Below are 19,707 nucleotides of genomic sequence, written 5' to 3' on the forward strand. Positions count from 1 at the left end.
ACAAAGAAGGAATGCCTACAAGCTGAAGGCAAAAACATCAGATAACTTACAAAGTAAAACCCATCAGACTGACAGCAGATTTCTCAAGCTAGAAGGGATTGGGGCCCCATTCTCAATCTTCTCAAACAGAATAATGCCCAGCCTAGAATTCTGTATCCTGCAAAACTAATTTTCTTTTATGAGGGAAAAATAAAGACTTTCTCAGACAAGCAGACACTGAGGGAATTTGTCAAGACCAGACCCGCCCTGCAGGAACTACTCAAATCTGCATTATACATTGATCAGCACAATAGACACCCACCAGTATAAAATCACCCAAAAGCTAAAGCTCAGAGCCCATATACCATAATGGCTTGAGAGGTGAAACAAAGCAATAAGGTTCTACTCAACAGGATGAACAGAAATCCACCCACTTATCAATTCTTTCAATAAATGTGAAGGGCTTGAACTCCCCACTCAAGAATCATATGCTGGCTGAATGAATAAAAAAAAATACAAGCCAAGTACCAGTGTCTCCGGGAAACACATCTAACCCACAAGAACTCCTTCAGAGTCAAGGTGAAGGGAAGGAAAACAATATTCCATGCAAATGGAAACCAAAAGAAAGCTGGTGGAGCCATTCTCATATCAGATAACATAGACTTCAAATAAACAAAGATGATCATTATATAATGGTAAAGGGAGCAATTCAACAAGAAGACATAATGATCCTAAATATTTATGCACCTAACACAGATGCACCCTGATTCATAAACACAGATGCACCCTGATTCATAAAGCAAACCCTACTAGATCTAAACAAAGTGATAAACAGCAGCATTGTAATAGCTGCGGACTTCAATATCCCACAGAGAGAACTGGACAGATCCTCCAAACAGAAAATAAACAAAGAAACACTGGACATAAATGGAACGCTAGAACAAATGTGCCTAACAGACATTTATAGAACACTTTACCCCAAGACTACTGATATACATTCTTCTCATCAGCACATGGAACATTCTCTAAGATTTATCACATCTTAGGCCACAAAACATGTCTCAACAAATTTGAAAAAATAGAAATTATACCATGTATCTTTTCAGACCACAATGGAATAAAATTAGAAATTAATTCCAGGAGAAACACTGAACTCTACACAAAGTTATGGAAATTAAACAACCTACTGCTGAATGATTATTTGGTCAAGGAGGAAATAAAGATGAAAATAAAAAGATTCCTCAAACTAAATGACAAAGGGGACAGAAGTCATCAAAAAAATCTGTGGGATTCAGCAAAAGCAGCATTAAGAAGAAAATTCATAGCCTTCAATGCCTACATCAAAAAGACAGAAAGATCACAAATCAGCAATCTAACGATCATCTCAAGGAATTAGAAAAGGAAAAGCAAACCAATCCCAAACCCAGCAAAAGAAAGGAAATAACTAAGATCAGAGCAGAACAAAAAGAAATAGATAACAAAATAATTATACAGAAGACTAATGAAACAAAAAGTTAGTTCTTTGAAAAGATAAAAAAATTGACAGACTTCTTGCTAGATTAACCAGAAACAGAAAAGAAAGGACCCAAATAAGCATATTTGGAAATGAAAAAGAAGATATTACAACTGATACCACACAAATACAAAATATCATCTCTGAATACCATAAAAATCTCTATGCAAATAAACTCGAAAATGTTGAGGAAATGGATAAATTCCCTAGGCTCAATCCTCCCTAGTCTCAATCAGGAATAAATGCAACTCAATAGAAATACAACTCAAGAAATACAACTCAATACACAAATCAATAGTATTTCTATACACTAACAACAGTCAAGCTGAGAATCAAATCAAAGACTCAATACCTTTCACAATAGCAACAAAGAAAACAAAATACCTAGGAATATATTTAATCAAGGAGGTGAAAGATCTCTACAAGAAGAACTATGGATCACTGAGGAAGGAAATTGCAGAGGATATAAACAAATGGAAACACATATTATGCTCATGGTTCACCAGAATCAACATTGTTAAAATGTCTACAATACCCAAAGTGATTTACAGATTCAATGCAATGCCCATTAAAATACCAACATTATTTTTCACAGATCTAGAAAAAAATAATTGAATGCTTCATATGGAACCAGAAAAGAGCCTGAATAGCCAAAATAATCTTAAGCAAAAAGAACAAATTGGGAGGCATCACTTTACCAGACTTCAAACTATACTACAAGGCTATAGTAACCAAAACAGCATGGTACTGGCACAAAACCAGAGACATAGGCCAATGGATCAGAAAAGAGAATCCAGATATAAAATCATCCTCATATAGTCATCTGATCTTTGACAAAGCAGACAAAAACATACAGCAGGGAAAAGAATCCCCATTTTCAATAAATGGTGCTGGGAAAATTGGATAGCCACATGTAGAAGATTGAAACAGGATCCTTACCTCTCACCACTCACAAAAATTAATTCAAGATGGATAACAGACTTAAACCTAAGGCACGAAACTATATGAGTTTTAGAACTGATATTGGAAAAACTCTTCTAGATATCAGCCTAGGCAAAGAATTTATGAAGAAGACCCCAAAGGCAATCGCAGCAACAACAAAAATTAATATATGCGACTTGATTAAATTAAAAAGCATCTGCACAGCCAAGGAAACAATCAATAGAGTGAATAGACAACCTACAGAATGGGAGAAAATATTTATTTGTTATACATTCCATAAAGGGCTAATAACCAGAATCTATAAAGAACTCAAGCAAATCAGCAAGGGAACATCAAATAACCCCATTAAAAAGTATCAAAAGACACGAACAGAAGCTTTTCCAAAGAAGATAGACTAATGGTCAATAAACATATGAAAAAATGCTTGTTTCTAGTCATCAGAGAAATGCAAATCAAAACCACAATGAGACATCACCCAACTCTAGTGATAATGGCTTTTATGAAAAAAATCCCAAAACAACAGATGCTGGTGTGGATGTGGAGAGAAAGGAACACTCATACACTGCTGGTGGGACTGCAAACAGTACAACCTCTATGGAAAGTAGTATGGAGATACCTCAAAGAATTAAAAGTAGACCTACCATTTGATGTAGCATTCACACTACTGGATATTTAACCAAAGAAAAAAAGCCATTTTATCAAAAAGACACTTGCACTAGGTTGTTTATTGCAGCAGAATTCACAATCCCAAAGATATGGAATCAACTCAAGTGCCCATCAATTCACGAGTGAATTAATAAAATGTGGTATATGTATATCATGGAGTACTACTCAGCCATAAAAAACGGTGAACTAATACCTTTTGTAACAACCTGGGTGGAGCTGCAGCCCATTCTCCTAAGTGATGTATTGCAAGAATGGAAAAACCAACTGGAACTAATATATCAACACTCATGTGTACAAATGGAAGCAAAACTCAATGTAAATCAAGCAGGTGGGAGGGGGGAGGTGGGGATGGATGAAATCATACCTAATGGGTACAATGCGCACTATCTGGGTGATGGGCACACTTATAACTTTGACTCAAACTGTAAGCAAAGCAATTCATGTAGCCAAAACATTTCTACTCCTGTAATATTCTGAAATAAAAATTAAAATAAAATAAATGTAACTTCTGAGCTGATAAGGTAACCACTTGGGTAATGTCAGCCCTGAGGTGGAGGGTGCTAGTGGGGTGGAGGCCCTACATCAGAGATAGGCTAGAGCTGGGTGGGGTCGAGAGGACTATTTAATCTCTACTTGGCCTCTAATTTCCTGGAACTAAACAAATTACTGGCAAAGAGAAGGGCCCACATGAGTAACCCTCTGGTTAGTCAGTGGGTAGGAAGGAAACCTGCAAATTGGGAGTATGTACAGTGCTGTCAAAAAGCTCGTTTCAAATGAAGAAATGGAGCAAGTGTTGTATCAAGTGTGTTCTGATATAATTTTTGGCACAAAGCTCAAGTGTCATATCAAATGTCACATCAAGCCTCTCCTGTGTGTGTGTGCATGCACCTGTGTGTGTATTTTGGCAAAAATCCTAAAGAACAAAGGGAAGTACCTTAGGCTAACCAGAAGATAACAGATATGAAATGAATACGAAGGCGACATTGATTTAAATCTTGTGAGTTAATAAAAATCAACACCATGTTATCATCTTTTTGAAGGTAGATTCTAAAGATGTAGTCTGGCAGCTCTGAAGAGCTACGCACTTGAGAAACAAACATATCCATTTGGAGAAATGAAAAAGAAATAGAAGATTTGATCTGGGCAGTCAAGTTAAATTTACATGAGCAAATAGACAGTTCTTGGACCAATGACACAGAGGAATTTGGCTTCCGTACCACTGATTTAGAGCTCTACAGTAATTTGTAATGTTCTCCTAGACGGATCAGTGAAGGCCATTTGTAAAGCTTACTTGTCCTCACCAAGACAAAACTTTGCAGGAGTTTTCCCTAGTCATTATGCTCCTGGGAAAGGCAAGCTCCCAGTTGGATGAATAATGGGAAACGACCCCGTTAGCTATAATGCACTTACTCTGGATGAGCTGTTCACATACTTGACGTGCCACTGCTCTCACCATGGCTTGAGACTGCAGGTCGCCCTGGATGAGAAAAAAATCACACTTCTGACTTATCCACAACCCAGCCACATGGCCAGTACTTCTAGGATGTGGATCTGACTTGCCCCATTTTTCACATTAGGGCTCTTCGGTTCCTAGCAACAGGTAGGATTGGCCACCATGGTGCACGCATAGAAAGAGTTAGCAATTTGACATTCATGGTTCAAGCTTCCTGAATGTCCGTATTAGATCAATGAGCTCAAGTAAGTATTTCTGGTCCCAGATTCTAAAAAAATTTAATAATTTTGAAACAAATCCATATATATTTAATGCCTTGTTTACAGGTCTTTAGAGCTTACAAAATGCGGCACTTTCTCAAGCAGTGGTTCATTTTAATACTAATAACAACCCAGAGGAAAGACATTAAACTCAATTTATGGCCAAACAGCATTAAACACATTCCCTAAGGTTTCACAGAGGTAACTGGATGAACCTGAGGCCACTGCTATTTTCACTATAGCCAATGGCACAATTATATTAGCAGCTGCACAATTTCTAAAAGGAGAGAGAAGACTCCTCAATTAAACTGATTTAAGTTTGGAGGCCAGTTCTTCAATTGTATGTCTGCCTTGTCTTCCTGGGTGCCAACTTTGGAGCATCAGGAAACACAGGAGCCCTGTGCTACATACAATCTGGCATTTGTATAGAGCTTTTACTTTTCTGAAGCCCTTTCACATCCATTATATAATTCTCTCATCAAATCCACTTAGTGAGTTAGATGAGTTTGATTCTTCCTGTTTTATCCTTAAAGAAATGAGCCCAAGGTCATTGAGCTGGATGGTAGCAGACAGGCAATTAGAAACTAGCTCTGCTGACATCCAGCCCACAGGGGTTTTGACACAGGAAAATGTGCTCATGGTCTAAGGAGTTGGGGAGAGAGAAGAAGAGAGACATCAATGAATAACCGTAGCACTAAACAGCCATCCTTGTCAGGCTTATGCAATGGAAGGTGTGCAACCTGCTGGGGCCAGTAAACAGTGCCCCAGGGTACTCACTCGTTCTCCTCGTTCCCCCTTTGGTCCAGGGACACCCTGCAAAAATAAAAAAATTATCAAGTTACTTATGATACTGCACTCAGCTAAGAATGATAATGCATCTTTTATTACTTTATTAAGACATTTTTCTTAGCTCTAGTAATTCAGCAGCAAAAATAGCTACATAACAACAGGAAATAGACAGCAACCTGTAATCCCACCACACATAAATAGCTCTTTTAAACATTCTACTCCTCCAGCCGTTTAATGCAGAGCCGTGGTATTTTATGGCCACAAAATTGTAGTCATGTGGTAAGACTGCACTGGGACACACGTTTCCACTGAGTAGGTCCTTCGTATCTTTCCACACTAAATGCCCTCTGTGTAACGTACTACGCTACTGAAGCTTCATAACTTATTTCACGAATCTCTTCTGAATAGTCAAGTTATTTTAATTTTTTAAGGAGTATCTGTAAATAGAAGGAAAATATTTCCTCTCAATTTAGGAGTTCAAGTAGTAGATGAAATTCCACAGACTTTCTGTCCAGCATTATGGCACACAATTCTCCCTAATTCTCCCCAACATGGGGGTTCATATATACATGAATTCTCAGCTGAATTATTATTTTATATTGTGGCTTGGCTATTCTTTGACCCTCAAGAAACTTTGCTATTACCATGAAAAATTTACTGAAAAAGTGGTGTCTTCAGTGTTTCTGAAATGAAATTACACTTACAATGCAAAACATATGTCTTCGGAAGCATTTCATATTTTTGTTTCGACTCTGAGGCAATGTTCATTGAACAACATTTTTATAGTCACTACTAAAAGGAGATTGAATGGAATTTATAAATGGAATTTGCCACGTTGTCAGACTGTTTCCAGTTGTTACTTCAATCTCAACAGATTCAAAACCAAACTCTGTGTCTTCTCCAAAATCTCTGTTCAGTTAACAGTTACTGAAACTCAAAATTTCTGGTATAAATTTCTGCATACCCCATGGTATGCTGGTAAACTGGCTTTCCAGTAAAAGAAAATGCCCAGACTTGTAGTGTTCGCTGATTTCAGAGGTGCAAATGCTTTTACTACTGCTAATTTTGAGCTATTAATACAAATGTGCTGTCACCGAAGATGGGGTTGGGCAGGAAAGAGAAGTGCACAATCAACCCTCCTGAGCAGATGCAAGTGGCCCACCACTACTTCTCTTTCTTCTCTCCTTTCTCGCCTCTCTCATGTCTATTCAGTACACACACATATGCACAGACACTTTTTTTTTTGCATTGCATTGCAATTCCTCTCATATCCATCCCTTCTATTTCACCACCCAGCTGTGACTAGGGCGTCTGCAGCATCCTTCTAGCTGACTTCCTTAATGAAAGCTGTTCCTCCCAGTTCATCGTCCATATAACCACTATACTCATCTTCCTAAGGTACCACTGGCACACAACATACAAAGCTCAGTGACTATTGATTGATGGCTGCTCTTCCTCTATTTAAATCACTCAGTGATTCTTGGACATCCATGCGACAAAGCCAAAATTTGTGAACACAGTCTTTTGTAATTTAGTCCCAGCCTCTCTGCTGCCTACTCCCCAAAGTTACAATTTCTCATTTTCACAGGCCCAGTCTACTTAGCATATGAACAATTTGAAATGTAGGAAAAGTATTAAGCATAAATCTTATAAATTAAGTACCAACTTTGGAACTATTCTGATGCAGTACTTAGTTCGAATATCAGTTACTTGACAGCAGATTTTTGTTATTGTATATATTTAATTACAAGTCAATGCATGGATTTCTCTTCCCTCTACGTAGATGGTAAGATCCCTGAAACTGGGGACAATAACTTGTATTCCCTTTGCAAGATTATTTTGACTCTGTAAAGTACAGTTGGTTCTTAAGCTATTTTAGACCCTGGAATTCTGTGAATCTCTGAAGAACATGATGGTGTCTCTGTCTATATAACAGCAGAAATAAACATATGTGCACAAAAAAAATAAATAATAACTTTTATTATTTTTTATTTCCAAAATGCTTTTCAAGTATTGGAGGGAAACACACACACACACACACACACACACACACACACAAACCACACAAATCAGCAAACAAAATAAATACTCCACATTTTTAACCTATTAAGAAACTATAAATGCTAGTCATTAATACTTAAGCTGCTTTACCATGTCCCAAGCACTGTTCTTGGTGTTGTCAGCATATTAACTCAGTTGGCCCTTATAACAGCCCTGTAAGATTAATTTATTTAACCTTTATAACACTCCCATAAAATCAACTTATTTAATCATTGTAACATTCATACATGATTAACATGTTTATCCCCTAGATTAGCCCTATGAGATATTACTTCCATTTTACAGATTAGGAAAATGATGCACTGAGAGGCTAAATCACTTGCCCAAGGACACACAAGGAAGTGGAAAAGCTGGGACCTGAACCCAAATTGTGGGCTCTGGAATCTGTGCACATCCTGAGTATACTCTTCTGCTCCACTGAAAGAGAACACTGCTTTTTCTCAGCAAGTCTGTTAGTCCATATCTTCTATTCCAGTGAAGATAATATTTTTTTCTAATTAAAATAAAACAAAACAAGCAAACATACCATCCCCAAAGCCTAACTCCAATAATTCAGAATTAGGTTTCAACTTGAGTCATTTTTAAAAATCCATTTTATCTTCTATATTTTTATTTCTGTACCATTATCCTTTTTGACATTTTCATTCCTATCATTTATTCAATTGGCTTGTTTGAAAATGTTTCAAATGTAGGGAATGGAATTACAGTGCAAATCTGATTGATGTGGTAAATGGACAGCAATAGTTATTGGCAACTTCTGGCATGTAAAGATGGATCCGTTTAATTGGGCCGGAAATTTCTCAAATTCAGTCTCGTGATGCTTATTATTAAGTAGCTAAAAGACCTAAAAGACACAGGTAGGCAGTCTCAGTGAAAGATCTTTTTAGTGAAATGTCTGTACAGCAAGAAATTATTTTTTATTCCAACTTCTTTGACATCTTTGATTTTTATAAAGCAAAACAAAAACAAAATAAAAATTCCTGAGCAAGTGAAGGCCCATAACTCCACCAAAGTATGCTTTGAGGGAAAACACATTCCCTGCAGATGTAGGGAGGAAAAAGTGGCACATTTTCCTTTAATTTCAGGAACATGTGAAATGTAAAGAAAAGAAAATACAGTAGCTACATTCATAGATTCACAGAAATGTAGTGCTAAAAGGAAGATAAATGATCTCATGGTCCAAGTGCCACACATTAAAGATGACTGTTAAACAAAATCAAAACAACTTAGGCTGGTTCTAAGGTCTTCCATGACCTGACCCCTGATCTATAAGAACAATGTTCCAATACTCTCCTGAATACCGGCTTATCTAGAATGCAAACATATCTTCTTTTTTTTGTTTAATAAAAACATATTAAGTACCCTCTTTGTATCAGCTACTGAGCTGGGCTCTGGGAATAAAAACATGAGAATGATAAAATTTCTGTCCTCAAGGAAGTATCACTTCAGTGGAGACAGACGTGAATAGTTGAAATGAAGTCCCTAACAGCCTGCGAAGGGGAGGGTGGCTTTGCACAGCAGATGTGCTTTCTTAAAAGAAAGAACACCCTGGAGCTCACCAGATGGTGAAAGGAGGAGAAAGTGGCCCAGACAGGCCAAAGGGCATCCCAAAAGGCAAAAAAGCATGAAACACCATGGCATATATTTGGGGAGCTTTAAGTAATTTTGTATGACTCAACCCCAAGGGAAGGGATGATGGTAGACCAAGTTGGAGAGGAAAGGACCACACCCGCTAGGCTGCACATTTGGGACCCATCCTCTAGTGAAAGGGATCTGGTGAGGCGACACAAGCCAGGGAATGACACATCAGGGTTGTACTGAAAGATATTCCGGAAGCCGGGTAATGAACTAGACCAGGGCTGAAACAGAGGCCAGGGTCAATTAGAGTTTTTTGTGATAGTCTTGGTGAGGAGTGAGCAGGGCCTGAAATAAAATTTTGGTAGTTGTGATGGAACTAGAGACAGTTGAAAAATAGTAAAACATACAGAAGACAGGGGGTGCCCTGTGTTTTCCTACGTGTTTCTACAATCCCCACCTAAGCACTGCCATCTTTCTGTCTTTGTGGGTGGGAATCCCACCCATATTCCTAGATCTCAGTGAAATGCTGCCTCTTTCTGGAGCTGCTACTCCAGAGCACACCCCTCTGCTTAGGAGGCACTCCCCATCCCCATCTCTCTGTCTCTCTCCCTCTTTCTTTCCCTCTCTCCCTCTCTCTTTCCCTCTCTCGCTCTCTGTCTAACCCCTGCCATCCCTGGAACTTTCATAGCAAATTCCTTGTCTTTCCCTCAAGGCATTTCACACTTTCTGCCATTTATTACAGCTTCTTATATAAAAACCTGATTCTCTTTAGATTTTCCATGAATGTGGAAAAATATCTTGATCATCTTTTGTATCTCTCACCACCTTTCCCCACCATGCAATCTTGTATATATTGTGCCTACGGATTAAATATTTTTAATGAATGAACTAGAAAATGGATGTTGTGGAAGACTAGAAGATTTGCTTCAGTGAATTGGCTCACACAGCTAGTTTGGGTCCTGTCAAGGCCACATCTAAAACCCAGGTATCCTGATTTCTGAGGCAATGCTCTAGCCTGGACATCTCTAGCTGGCCAAATAGCAGTGAGCAGCCCCCTTATTCAGGTGCTTCATCACTATCTGCCACCACTGCAGAGGAACGACCACATTTAAGCCAATGTCTAAAACTGAGGAAGGAATTAGGACCTCAGCAGCGGCAAAGTGCGTCCTACCCTGGGGAGCTGGCAGCTGAAGGCAGAGTGCACGAAAGCAAGCGTTTCTGGCACCAGCTGTAGGAAACACGTTGCTATTTTCAGTCTGTCCCTCTTGGTCTCTTTCCCTCCTGCCTTCCTAGACAGACATCCATGGGAAATCAATCAAGGCCAAACACCGTGACACGGAGCCTGCTGTAACAGTCACACCAGTCGGGCAGCCAGCAGGCATCTGGGAGCTGGCAGCCCAAAACACAGGGAAAAATCTGGGCTGGACAGTTCAGAGAACAACTTGCTTTTGAGAGGAAATCTCCAAGCCTACTGTGGTGTCCCTACCCAGCGCCTAGAGAACAAACGGTTTCTGCCTCTGATTAAAAGTGCCGATGCTTGAGGGCTCCACCTGCCACCATCGAGGGCCCTTTTCTGCTGATTGATAACAAAAATAACATTGTTAACAAGGGTTTTATTTGTTGGAGAAGCTTATTGGTATTTCTGTATGCCCCATATTTAGAGTCTAACCCAGAGCCACAAAAGGCCGGGTGGGTCAGCAGGGTGCTGTCACACTTACCGAAGTCCACACCCCGTTTTAACTTCCCCGAGGCCCTCAGAGCCTGCCCTCTCCCATCCCATCCCTCTTGGATCAGGATCAATCTCTAGCTTGCTCTTTCCTAGCTTGGGTTAAAAGAAACTCATTCTAGGAGATGCCAGCAAGAACAGGAAGATCACCTCATGCACAATTATGTTTTTTTCCAACCAAATTAACCTAGTTCTTTGGTATTTTCTGATTTTATTTCTGGATCCTCAAAGTCTTTGATATCCTAAAATTTCCCACGACTTTCTGAGAAACAGATTTAGCATGCACTGTTTCTGACACTTCTTTGACCAGGACCCCTTGCTCTCTAAGCCCTGTTGACATATTCTGGAACTCTGGTTCCCAGGGGCACATTTTGGGAAGCAGACTGAAGCCTAATAGCAGAGAGTGCATTTCTAAGTTTTTTTTTCTGGTATGAAATGGCCTAGAATCAAATGAACAGATAAGCTTGCAGTGGAAGAATGGTAGAGACAGGAGCGTGTGTGTGAGTGTGTGTATGTGTGTGTGTGTACTCAAGCATGTGGGTGTCAGTGTATGTTTCTACATATAGGATCATACTTGGTAACATCTTTTAGGATAAAAAAATGTGTGAAGATAAAGCAGGCAAAATTTTTTTTTCTATGACCCCTTACTTGTTTGATTTGAAAAGAGGAGATCTAAAACCGTTTTGGACAAAGAAAGTGTAGTTGGAATAGGTATATGGCTTTGTAAAGTGACTACTAAGGACAGCGTTTATTTGGATGTGAAAATTAGGATGCATTTGCTAAAATCAAAATGCATGTTTGATGTGCATACCTTGTATGGATTTGCATACCTGCATACGTTTCATGTGAGTCATAGCCTAGAAAAGAACTCAGAGGATGAAGTAATTTTATTAAAATGAGTTTCAAGAGGAAAGAGTAACAAGACTACCTGGGTAGTTAGAGGAAGAGAGGCATCTTTCTGAACGAGAACCAACATTTCTGTTATATCTTGTTCACTATCTTAGGCAGAAAAAAGGCCCCTAAAATTTCCATGCCCTAATCTCTAGAACCTGTGACTATGTCACCCTATATGGCAAAAGGGACTCTGCAAATGTGATTTAGTAAAGGACTTCAGGATTATCCAGGGAGATTATCTAAAATTATCAATGTAATCACATAGGTACTTAAAAGCAGAGAACCTTTCATGGCTGTGGTCAGAGAGAGGTGACTACGGAACAAAAGCCAGAGAGATGCAACTTTGCTGGCTTTGAAGATGGAATGGGCCACAAGCCAAGGAATGTGGGCAGTCTCTAGAAGCTAGAAAAGGAAAGGAAATAGATCCTCCCTATAGCCTCCAGAAAGGAAATACCGGCACCTTGCTTTAACCCAGTGAGATCTGTGCCAGACTTTTGACCTACAGAACTGTAAAAATAATAAATTTGTGTTTTAAGCCACTGAGGTTGCAGTAATTTGTTAAGCAGCAATAGAAATCTAATTCATTAGCTTCTTTAACCCTCATCCATCAGATTTCACTGTTCCACAAATTCTTACTGTGTTTGCACCAACACCTTTACATATTTCAACTGTTTTAGTTTATGGCTGCAGACTTAGTACTTCACAGATAATATCAGAATGCTGACTAACACCTACACTTAGAAGGAACAACTTGCAAGTCACCAGAAGATGCCAAGTGTGGCTCCAGAGGCCATACAATGCAATTAGCTCATTTTGCAGATGAAGAAATAGGCCCAGATGTGTTCATTTGTTTTTCCCCCATTCTCTCCCTCCCACTGATGACATTTAAACACCAACCTGAGACTTAGAGACACAAAATTGGGAGGCAATGAATTCCGTTAATTATTCTTTCATGTTTACACCACTGTTTACTCACTTATGTGTGAGTGTGTGTTTTAATGGGAAATTCTGTCTTGTAGAATTTAGAAAAGAAAAATCTATTCCCACTCTCATTAAACCTTGAACCTCTCAAGCCTTGTATTTTTTCCCCGTGGGAACCAGGCTTGATTAACACATAGCTATTGCACCAATCTCTGCAAAGATGATATTGAGTTTACTTATCCAAATACAGAAAACACAAGCAACAGAAATATATATAAGCAAAAGCACGACTGCTTATTCCATTAGGAGCATCTGTCTTTAACAGCGACATATGCACAATCTGATTTTAATCTTTATTCTAGGAGTTTCTCCAGTTTCCTTTACGGATTCCCATGGAGCCCAATACTGAATAAGTATTTCTGACCAACAGAGATGCTGGTAAATTTAAACACACAAATAAATGTGATGACTGGGCACACGTCCTGACCAGCTGCTGTTGCATACTTACAGGCGGTCCCAGGGCGCCTTGCGGTCCCATGCTTCCTGTGATCCCTGGGACCCCTGGAGCTCCAGGAATGCCCTAACAGAGAGGCAGGAAAATAAAACAAAGTGAGGACTCACACATTCTCATCAATGACAGCCAACTTTCAAGCAGGAGTAACAAATATACACCATGATATCTGCCCCCCCCCCCATCACCAAGGCTTTAGGATTCATTGCTCATTCCTGTTCGCACCTACCAAAAATGTAGGGAAGACTTTTTTTTAAGTCTCCACACTACAGTCTGCTGTGGTTCTTTCAAATTCAAGCCTTACCTGTGCCTAATAAAAACCTAAATCAATACAAGTGATCTTATGGCAAAGTGGCTCAGAGATAGAATAATCAAGTTATATGGATATATTATTTTTTAAAGAGGTTTTAGGGAGAGTTCTCCACCAAGGGATGAGTTGTTAGACTGCAGCAAAGATAGCTGCCAAGTGAAAGATCTGGTAAAAGAAAATCTCTCAAAAGAAATAAAATGCAGCTGGGCGTGATGGCTCACACCTTTAATCCCAGCACTTTGGGAGGCTGGGGTGGGAGGATTACTTGAGGCCAGGAGTTCAAGACCAGCCTGAGCAACACAGTGAGACCCCATCTTTACAAAAAAATAGAAAAATTAGCTGGTGGTGATGGCATACACCTGTAGTCCCAGCTATTCGGGAGGTTGCGATTGCTTAAACTGGGAGTTTGAGATTGCAGTGAGCTAGGATGACGCCACTGCACTATAGCCTGGGCAACAGAGGAGACCCTGTCTCACAAACAACAAAAAAGAAAGAAAAGAAAGGAAGTGCTATAAAGCAGAGTATGTCCCGGTAGTTTCTGGAAATACTTACAATTGGCCCTGGTGGTCCTGGAGGGCCAGAGGAACCATCCTTTCCTGGAAAGCCCTGGGGAAAAGAAACACAGTGTGTGTCAATTAAGCAGTTTCTTTATAGACTTTCAGAACAGACTCACCTAGTTCCTTTTAATATTTGGGGGTCAAGTCCTGCCACTTCCTCTGAACTACCAAGGATTCACTGCTTTTAAATTCTTCCTGGGAATTGTTCTTGGCAAGACTTTTATGTCTGTTGGCTCCGTTAAATTGTCCAAAGTGAGAATTTTAGGTGTAAGACATGCCACTTACAAACTTCAACAGGAACTTGCTTCCAGAAACGGTTTTTATTAAACTAAGCATAACAAATGAGAAGGGGCTCAATTGTTGGTAATTAATGAGCAGACAAAAAGATGAATTAATGCCTTTTGTGACCTGAGTCTTGGGCAAGTATCTATATTATGTTAGGAATACTACAATATCTGCAACTCTGCAACTCTTTAGGGGGCAAGCTGGAGAATAATACAGGGGGATTTCCTGCTGTGATGATTCAGTTTTGACTGCTGGGCACATTTGTTGAACGTGTGTCATCCCGGGTTTACAAGCACGTACATGTTTGCTTCCCATTCCATGGTGGAAGAATTTAAAGCAGAAAGCAAATGATGTTCTTTATAAAAACATCTTCCTAAATTATTGAATATGTGTGTGAGTTATTTTTATGTGAGTGTTAAAAAACATAACAGCTGGAATGACTTGCTCTTAAATGTTTATAGTTCTTAATTGTGAACGCTGGCCTTTCCAATGCAGTTAACATGAGAGAGGATCTTCAATCTAAATTTTATATTAGGTTCATAAAATTTCGTTCCAAACACCACCTCCAAACACAAGGAAAAACAGAATTTTCACCATGAAATTTGTCCCCTATTGGATTAATTATTAATATTTCCCATCTCAAACCAACTCAAACCTCTCCTGGCATCCTTGCTGTCTCTCCTGACTCACTTTCGGACATTCCTGCGACTTTTCCAGTGAACTGTCCTTCCCATTCATGGAAATCCATCTTTTGGGGCTCCCCACCCACATTCACATTGTCTCTCCACCTCAAGGTATCAAATAAAAGAGAGTAAAGATGAAGCTGGAAGAAAGTAAATGGTGTGTAAGTTGGGAGAGAGAGAATGTGAGAGGTGGCCCAAAGACAAGGGTAGGTGGCATGTGCAGGAAAATCATTGATCAGCAAAGCACTGTGTCAAGCTCTCAATCTCAGAATGCCAGTGAGTCAGAAAACCAGGTAAGACAGAGAATGCTTGAGCTCAGCAATATCCATGGGTTTCCTTTCTCATCTGGGCACATTGCTGGGCTACATTTTGCAGCCACCTCACAATTATGTTAGAGCCACATAGCTGAGTTCCAGCCAATGGAAAGGGGCCAGTTTCAGTTCCTGCTCATAAAAATTTCCAGTAGGTGCTCCTCCACTTCCTTTTCCCCTGCTGGAACAACTTTAGAGGCCTCGTGTGGGAGATGAGAGTGTTCCAAGATGGAAAGATCCTGAGTACCTAAACGACCACGTGGAGCAGAGACTCTTCCTCCATCTACCCTTGCTGACAGCACTGGATTGTGAAGAAGCAATACATTTTTATTTTATTCTATTTCATTTTATTGTATTAAACCACTGAGATTTTGGGGTTGTTTGTTATAGCCCTTATTCAATCCTCATAAGCAAGCTAGTGATTTTTTTTTTACTATTAATAAATACTTCTGTTCCTTCACTTCAGTCAAAAATATTGTAAGTTTGAGAAAGCTACAGTGATAAGCCCTGATACAGATTAAGCTATATGCGCACGCACACACATGCACACACACATGCACACACACACACATATCCTTCCTTGGATCTGCTAACTACACAACAAAAAATACTGATGTAAGCTGAAAGAAATTATTTTAAACGGAGTTTAAATATAGCATGTCCAGGAAGAAGGGCATATAGCAATCAGAATATATGAGAGATGAACAGGACCTCAGAACTCCTCTAGCTCAACTCTCTCACATTATAAGTGAGAAAACGTGGGGCCAAGAGAGGTTAGGAAACCTAACCATTTTTTTTTAAAGAAAGGAATTTTTAATGATATATTCTTATTTCTTAGATGAAGTTCTCATAAGAAAAAAATGGATCTTGGGCACATATTCAATAACTTAAGGAGACATTTCAAAAAGGACATCTTTTGCTTCCTGCCTTAAAACTCTTCCAGCACTGGACGGGAAGTGAGCGTGCACGCATGTGTGAGCACACACGTGAAATGTGGCCAACACAACGCCCAGCAATCAAAACTATGGCATTGCTGCAGGAACCTTCCCTGACTCTTTTCTAGGCTGCGTCCAGAGGGAAAACATTTCAAAAACAAGTGATACCAAACTTATTCACAGAGGGAGGCAAGCCATGACTTATTTTCTTAAAAGAAAACTACAGAAAATTGCATTGTTCCAAGGAAGATGAGCAGGAAATAACACATTTACCCTCCCCTCCCAATGATGTGGGAAGGAGTTTTAGAAAGCAATGATCTGTCAGTGCTGTCTCATCTATGATGACACTGTGAGGATACTCTTGTGAACTGCCTTTAATTCACTTGATTTATAGACACCATGTGTGTGTTATCTGGAAGGAAAGACAATGAAATGTTTCTGCACAGGAGCTTACCCTGGCTGAGGGGCTAGTGCTTTAGTGTAATCAAATCAAAATTGGAGACTGGATAAGATGTCTGTTTGCTCTAAGTTCTCTTACATAAGGCGCATCCTTAGAAGCTTTTCTTTTTTATTTTGAGGGCGAACATTATATTTTATTGACTGTTACATTCCTAACACCTTCGTAGCACATTCCTGGCAGAAAATAGGTACTGTACTAATTTAAATGCTTAATTTGAATAAAATTGAGGCTCCTAGAAAAAGTACTGTACTCTGCTTATCATGCTGAATACATAAGTGTTAAACACAGGAGTCTGAAAATGTATAGGGCAGAGAAGAAATGTCATTTCACCTTGCTCTTGAACCCTCAACAAGCATGTAAGAAAGGCACTGGGAGTCATCCTACCCCCAGAAGTTGAAATTTCAGTAAAATCTTAGGGGTAGTTTCCTAGAAGCAAACCTGGATTCTTGTATAGCTGATTTATTGCAGGAGCGTTCCTGGGAGAAACCTACAAGGTAGTGAAAGAAGCAGGATAGAACAGGGAAAGAAGCTAGGTGGAGAAGTGGGTTATCTAAAGTTGGGCTTCAGCATGGTCCCATGGGGAGCTCTGGAGTGTGAATTACACATCAAAGTTGACCCATGATAAGGTTTTATACAACCACATCAGTTACTCATAGACCACGGGCCAAAATGGCATTTCCAAGGGCAATTCTCTGGAGAGGGGGATAATTGTGGGCTGTTAGCGGTTAACACCCACAGCAGCTGGGGGATGTAGCACACCTGTCAGGTGAAGTGGATCTGATCAGGGAACCAACAGTGTCCACTGCAGTGCATTTTATTCTGGTATCCTTTTTCATGGACTGCCATGAACAATTAAACATTTTTACATATAATAATTCAAGAACATAGGTGTTTTCAAGGCCACTGTGAGTTACCTGTTTCCATCATTCCAAATTAAAATTTTCCTATTATAAATTATTATAACTAAAAGGATGTTAGCCTTAACACCATTTTAAAGCATCCATTTCCCCCAAAGTTCTTCCTAACCCTAGAAAATTAAAGATGTTCACATTTTTCATCTCACAAAATTTTTTTTTTAACATTTGTGTCATAGCAGTAAATTCGCCTTTGAAATATTTTTATTTGCAAGCCTCACATTTGTCACATTATTCAGAAATATTTGCAGAGGTACTATGTGCTGAGCATAATGCTAGGTTCTGGGTAAATAACGATGAACAAGACAGTCACTTTCCAAGAAGTTTACAGTTTTGAGGATAGTCAACAACGAAAAGAAACTGACGATGTGCTATGATGATAGACTACAGTGTTCCATGGCAACATGCAGGAAGACCACCTAACCCAGGGAAATTTTCACAGAAGAGGTGGCATTTAAGCCCAGTGACTCAAGGTGGTTGGGCCCACTGCACTGGTCTTTCTGTTCATGTACCACTGCAAGACCCATGTTACAGCCCACCCCAAGCAAGCCAGTCAACTCTGAGAAGGGCAGGATTTGGGCTCATTTTCTCACCTCTTCATCTCAGGGTGAGCAGCAGTAGCAGAAATTTTCTGTATAAAAGCAATAAACTTCACGAAAAGAAAAATTTTGTAAAATATCTGTATTTTGCAGAGCAAAATAATTGGCAAATTCTAACTCTGTGATTCAATTTCACTGTGAGTTATCAAAGCTCACTGAATGGTATTGAACGCTTAACAGCTAAAAAGACGTTTGCTTTTCCCAAAGCCTTTCTATATCTATACAAATTTTCCATTTCCTATCATGGAGTGAATCTGGGAAGATGTGTGTTTATGGATTAAGCATCCTCACAAAAAGCAGAAACCCTTACTTAAGCAATGACAATGAATATTAGAAAACAAAGGTTAATAAGCATATTATGGGCATTCACTTAAGCCACCAAATATATTTTTTTAAAGTGCATGAAATCAGCCACCCACAAACAGGGATAACATGAATAGCTGCCGGCATTTTTCCTTTTTGATATTCTCACCTCAAAATATTAATATACACCCACGGCCCACATTAAAAATAATTTTTGCTATAAATACTTGAAAAGATTTTTATAATTTATTTTTGAAAACATTTGACTATGAGTAACTTATTAAGTTATGATTGGCTGTGATTTATCAGCAAAAGGAAACCTAAGCTACAATTTGCTTTCAAAATCAATATTCAAATGAACACTAAATTTAACTATGGCTGAAATTGGCAAAGCATGCTGTTATATAGACATTTAATTAAAAATTTATTAATTTCAATTTTGCAGTTTTCTTTTCCATTCTATAGAGCAAATATATATGCTTTTTTTCAGGTCTCAAACATTTTTTGTAGGCTCCTTAAAAATTCTGTAGTTTCCAAGTACCGTGCCTATGGTGTCCAAAAAAATAGAAAACTCATTTGCCCCCAAATAGTGTTGCACCTGAATTAAAGTCAGAAGCTAGAATGTCTATGTTTATATAGCTATCAGAAATAGCACTCAAAACTAGTGACTCAATTACGATATTCATCATCCATGCCTTCTTTGACAATGGTAGGTCATGATCCTAACCTCAGGATTTTGGAACACAGGCAATTGTTAAGGTCCTTCAACTGACGCTATACTCTAGGGTATAGTCAGATCTGTAAGCAGCTGGTATCTGATGAGTTTGTTGAAACCAGCCAGACTCAGGCAATGAGGGTTAGAGAAAGGCTTGCAGAAATGTCCCTGATGCACCATTTCAACCCTGTGGCATGGCTCTGGGCTGCTGCGAGCAGACCCGTGGGGCAGTTGGCCATAAGAAACAAGGCTGCTACTTGCAGCGAAGGATTAGGACCAACCACCAGATTAAGAGGCCAAGCAGCAAAAAGCCACAGACTCTACAAACATTGGCCAGGCTAG

At 39.3% G+C, this 19,707-nt stretch overlaps 1 protein-coding gene across 1 annotated transcript in view; it reads right to left on the reverse strand.

The window, feature by feature from the left end:
- The window catches only part of COL14A1 (collagen, type XIV, alpha 1), a 220,417-nt gene that overhangs the window by 22,605 nt on the left and 178,105 nt on the right, over positions 1-19,707 (reverse strand). Inside the window, exons 34-37 of the mRNA XM_012646547.1 lie at positions 14,156-14,209; positions 13,291-13,362; positions 5,591-5,626; positions 4,511-4,577 (exon numbers count right to left, since the gene is read on the reverse strand). Of these exons, the coding sequence (XP_012502001.1) occupies positions 4,511-4,577; positions 5,591-5,626; positions 13,291-13,362; positions 14,156-14,209 (229 nt within the window). The remainder of the gene's footprint in view (positions 1-4,510; positions 4,578-5,590; positions 5,627-13,290; positions 13,363-14,155; positions 14,210-19,707) is intronic.

This window comes from Propithecus coquereli, unplaced genomic scaffold (genome assembly GCF_000956105.1).
Source record: "Propithecus coquereli isolate 6110/MARCELLA unplaced genomic scaffold, Pcoq_1.0 Scaffold247, whole genome shotgun sequence".
NCBI classification, from domain to species: domain Eukaryota; kingdom Metazoa; phylum Chordata; class Mammalia; order Primates; family Indriidae; genus Propithecus; species Propithecus coquereli.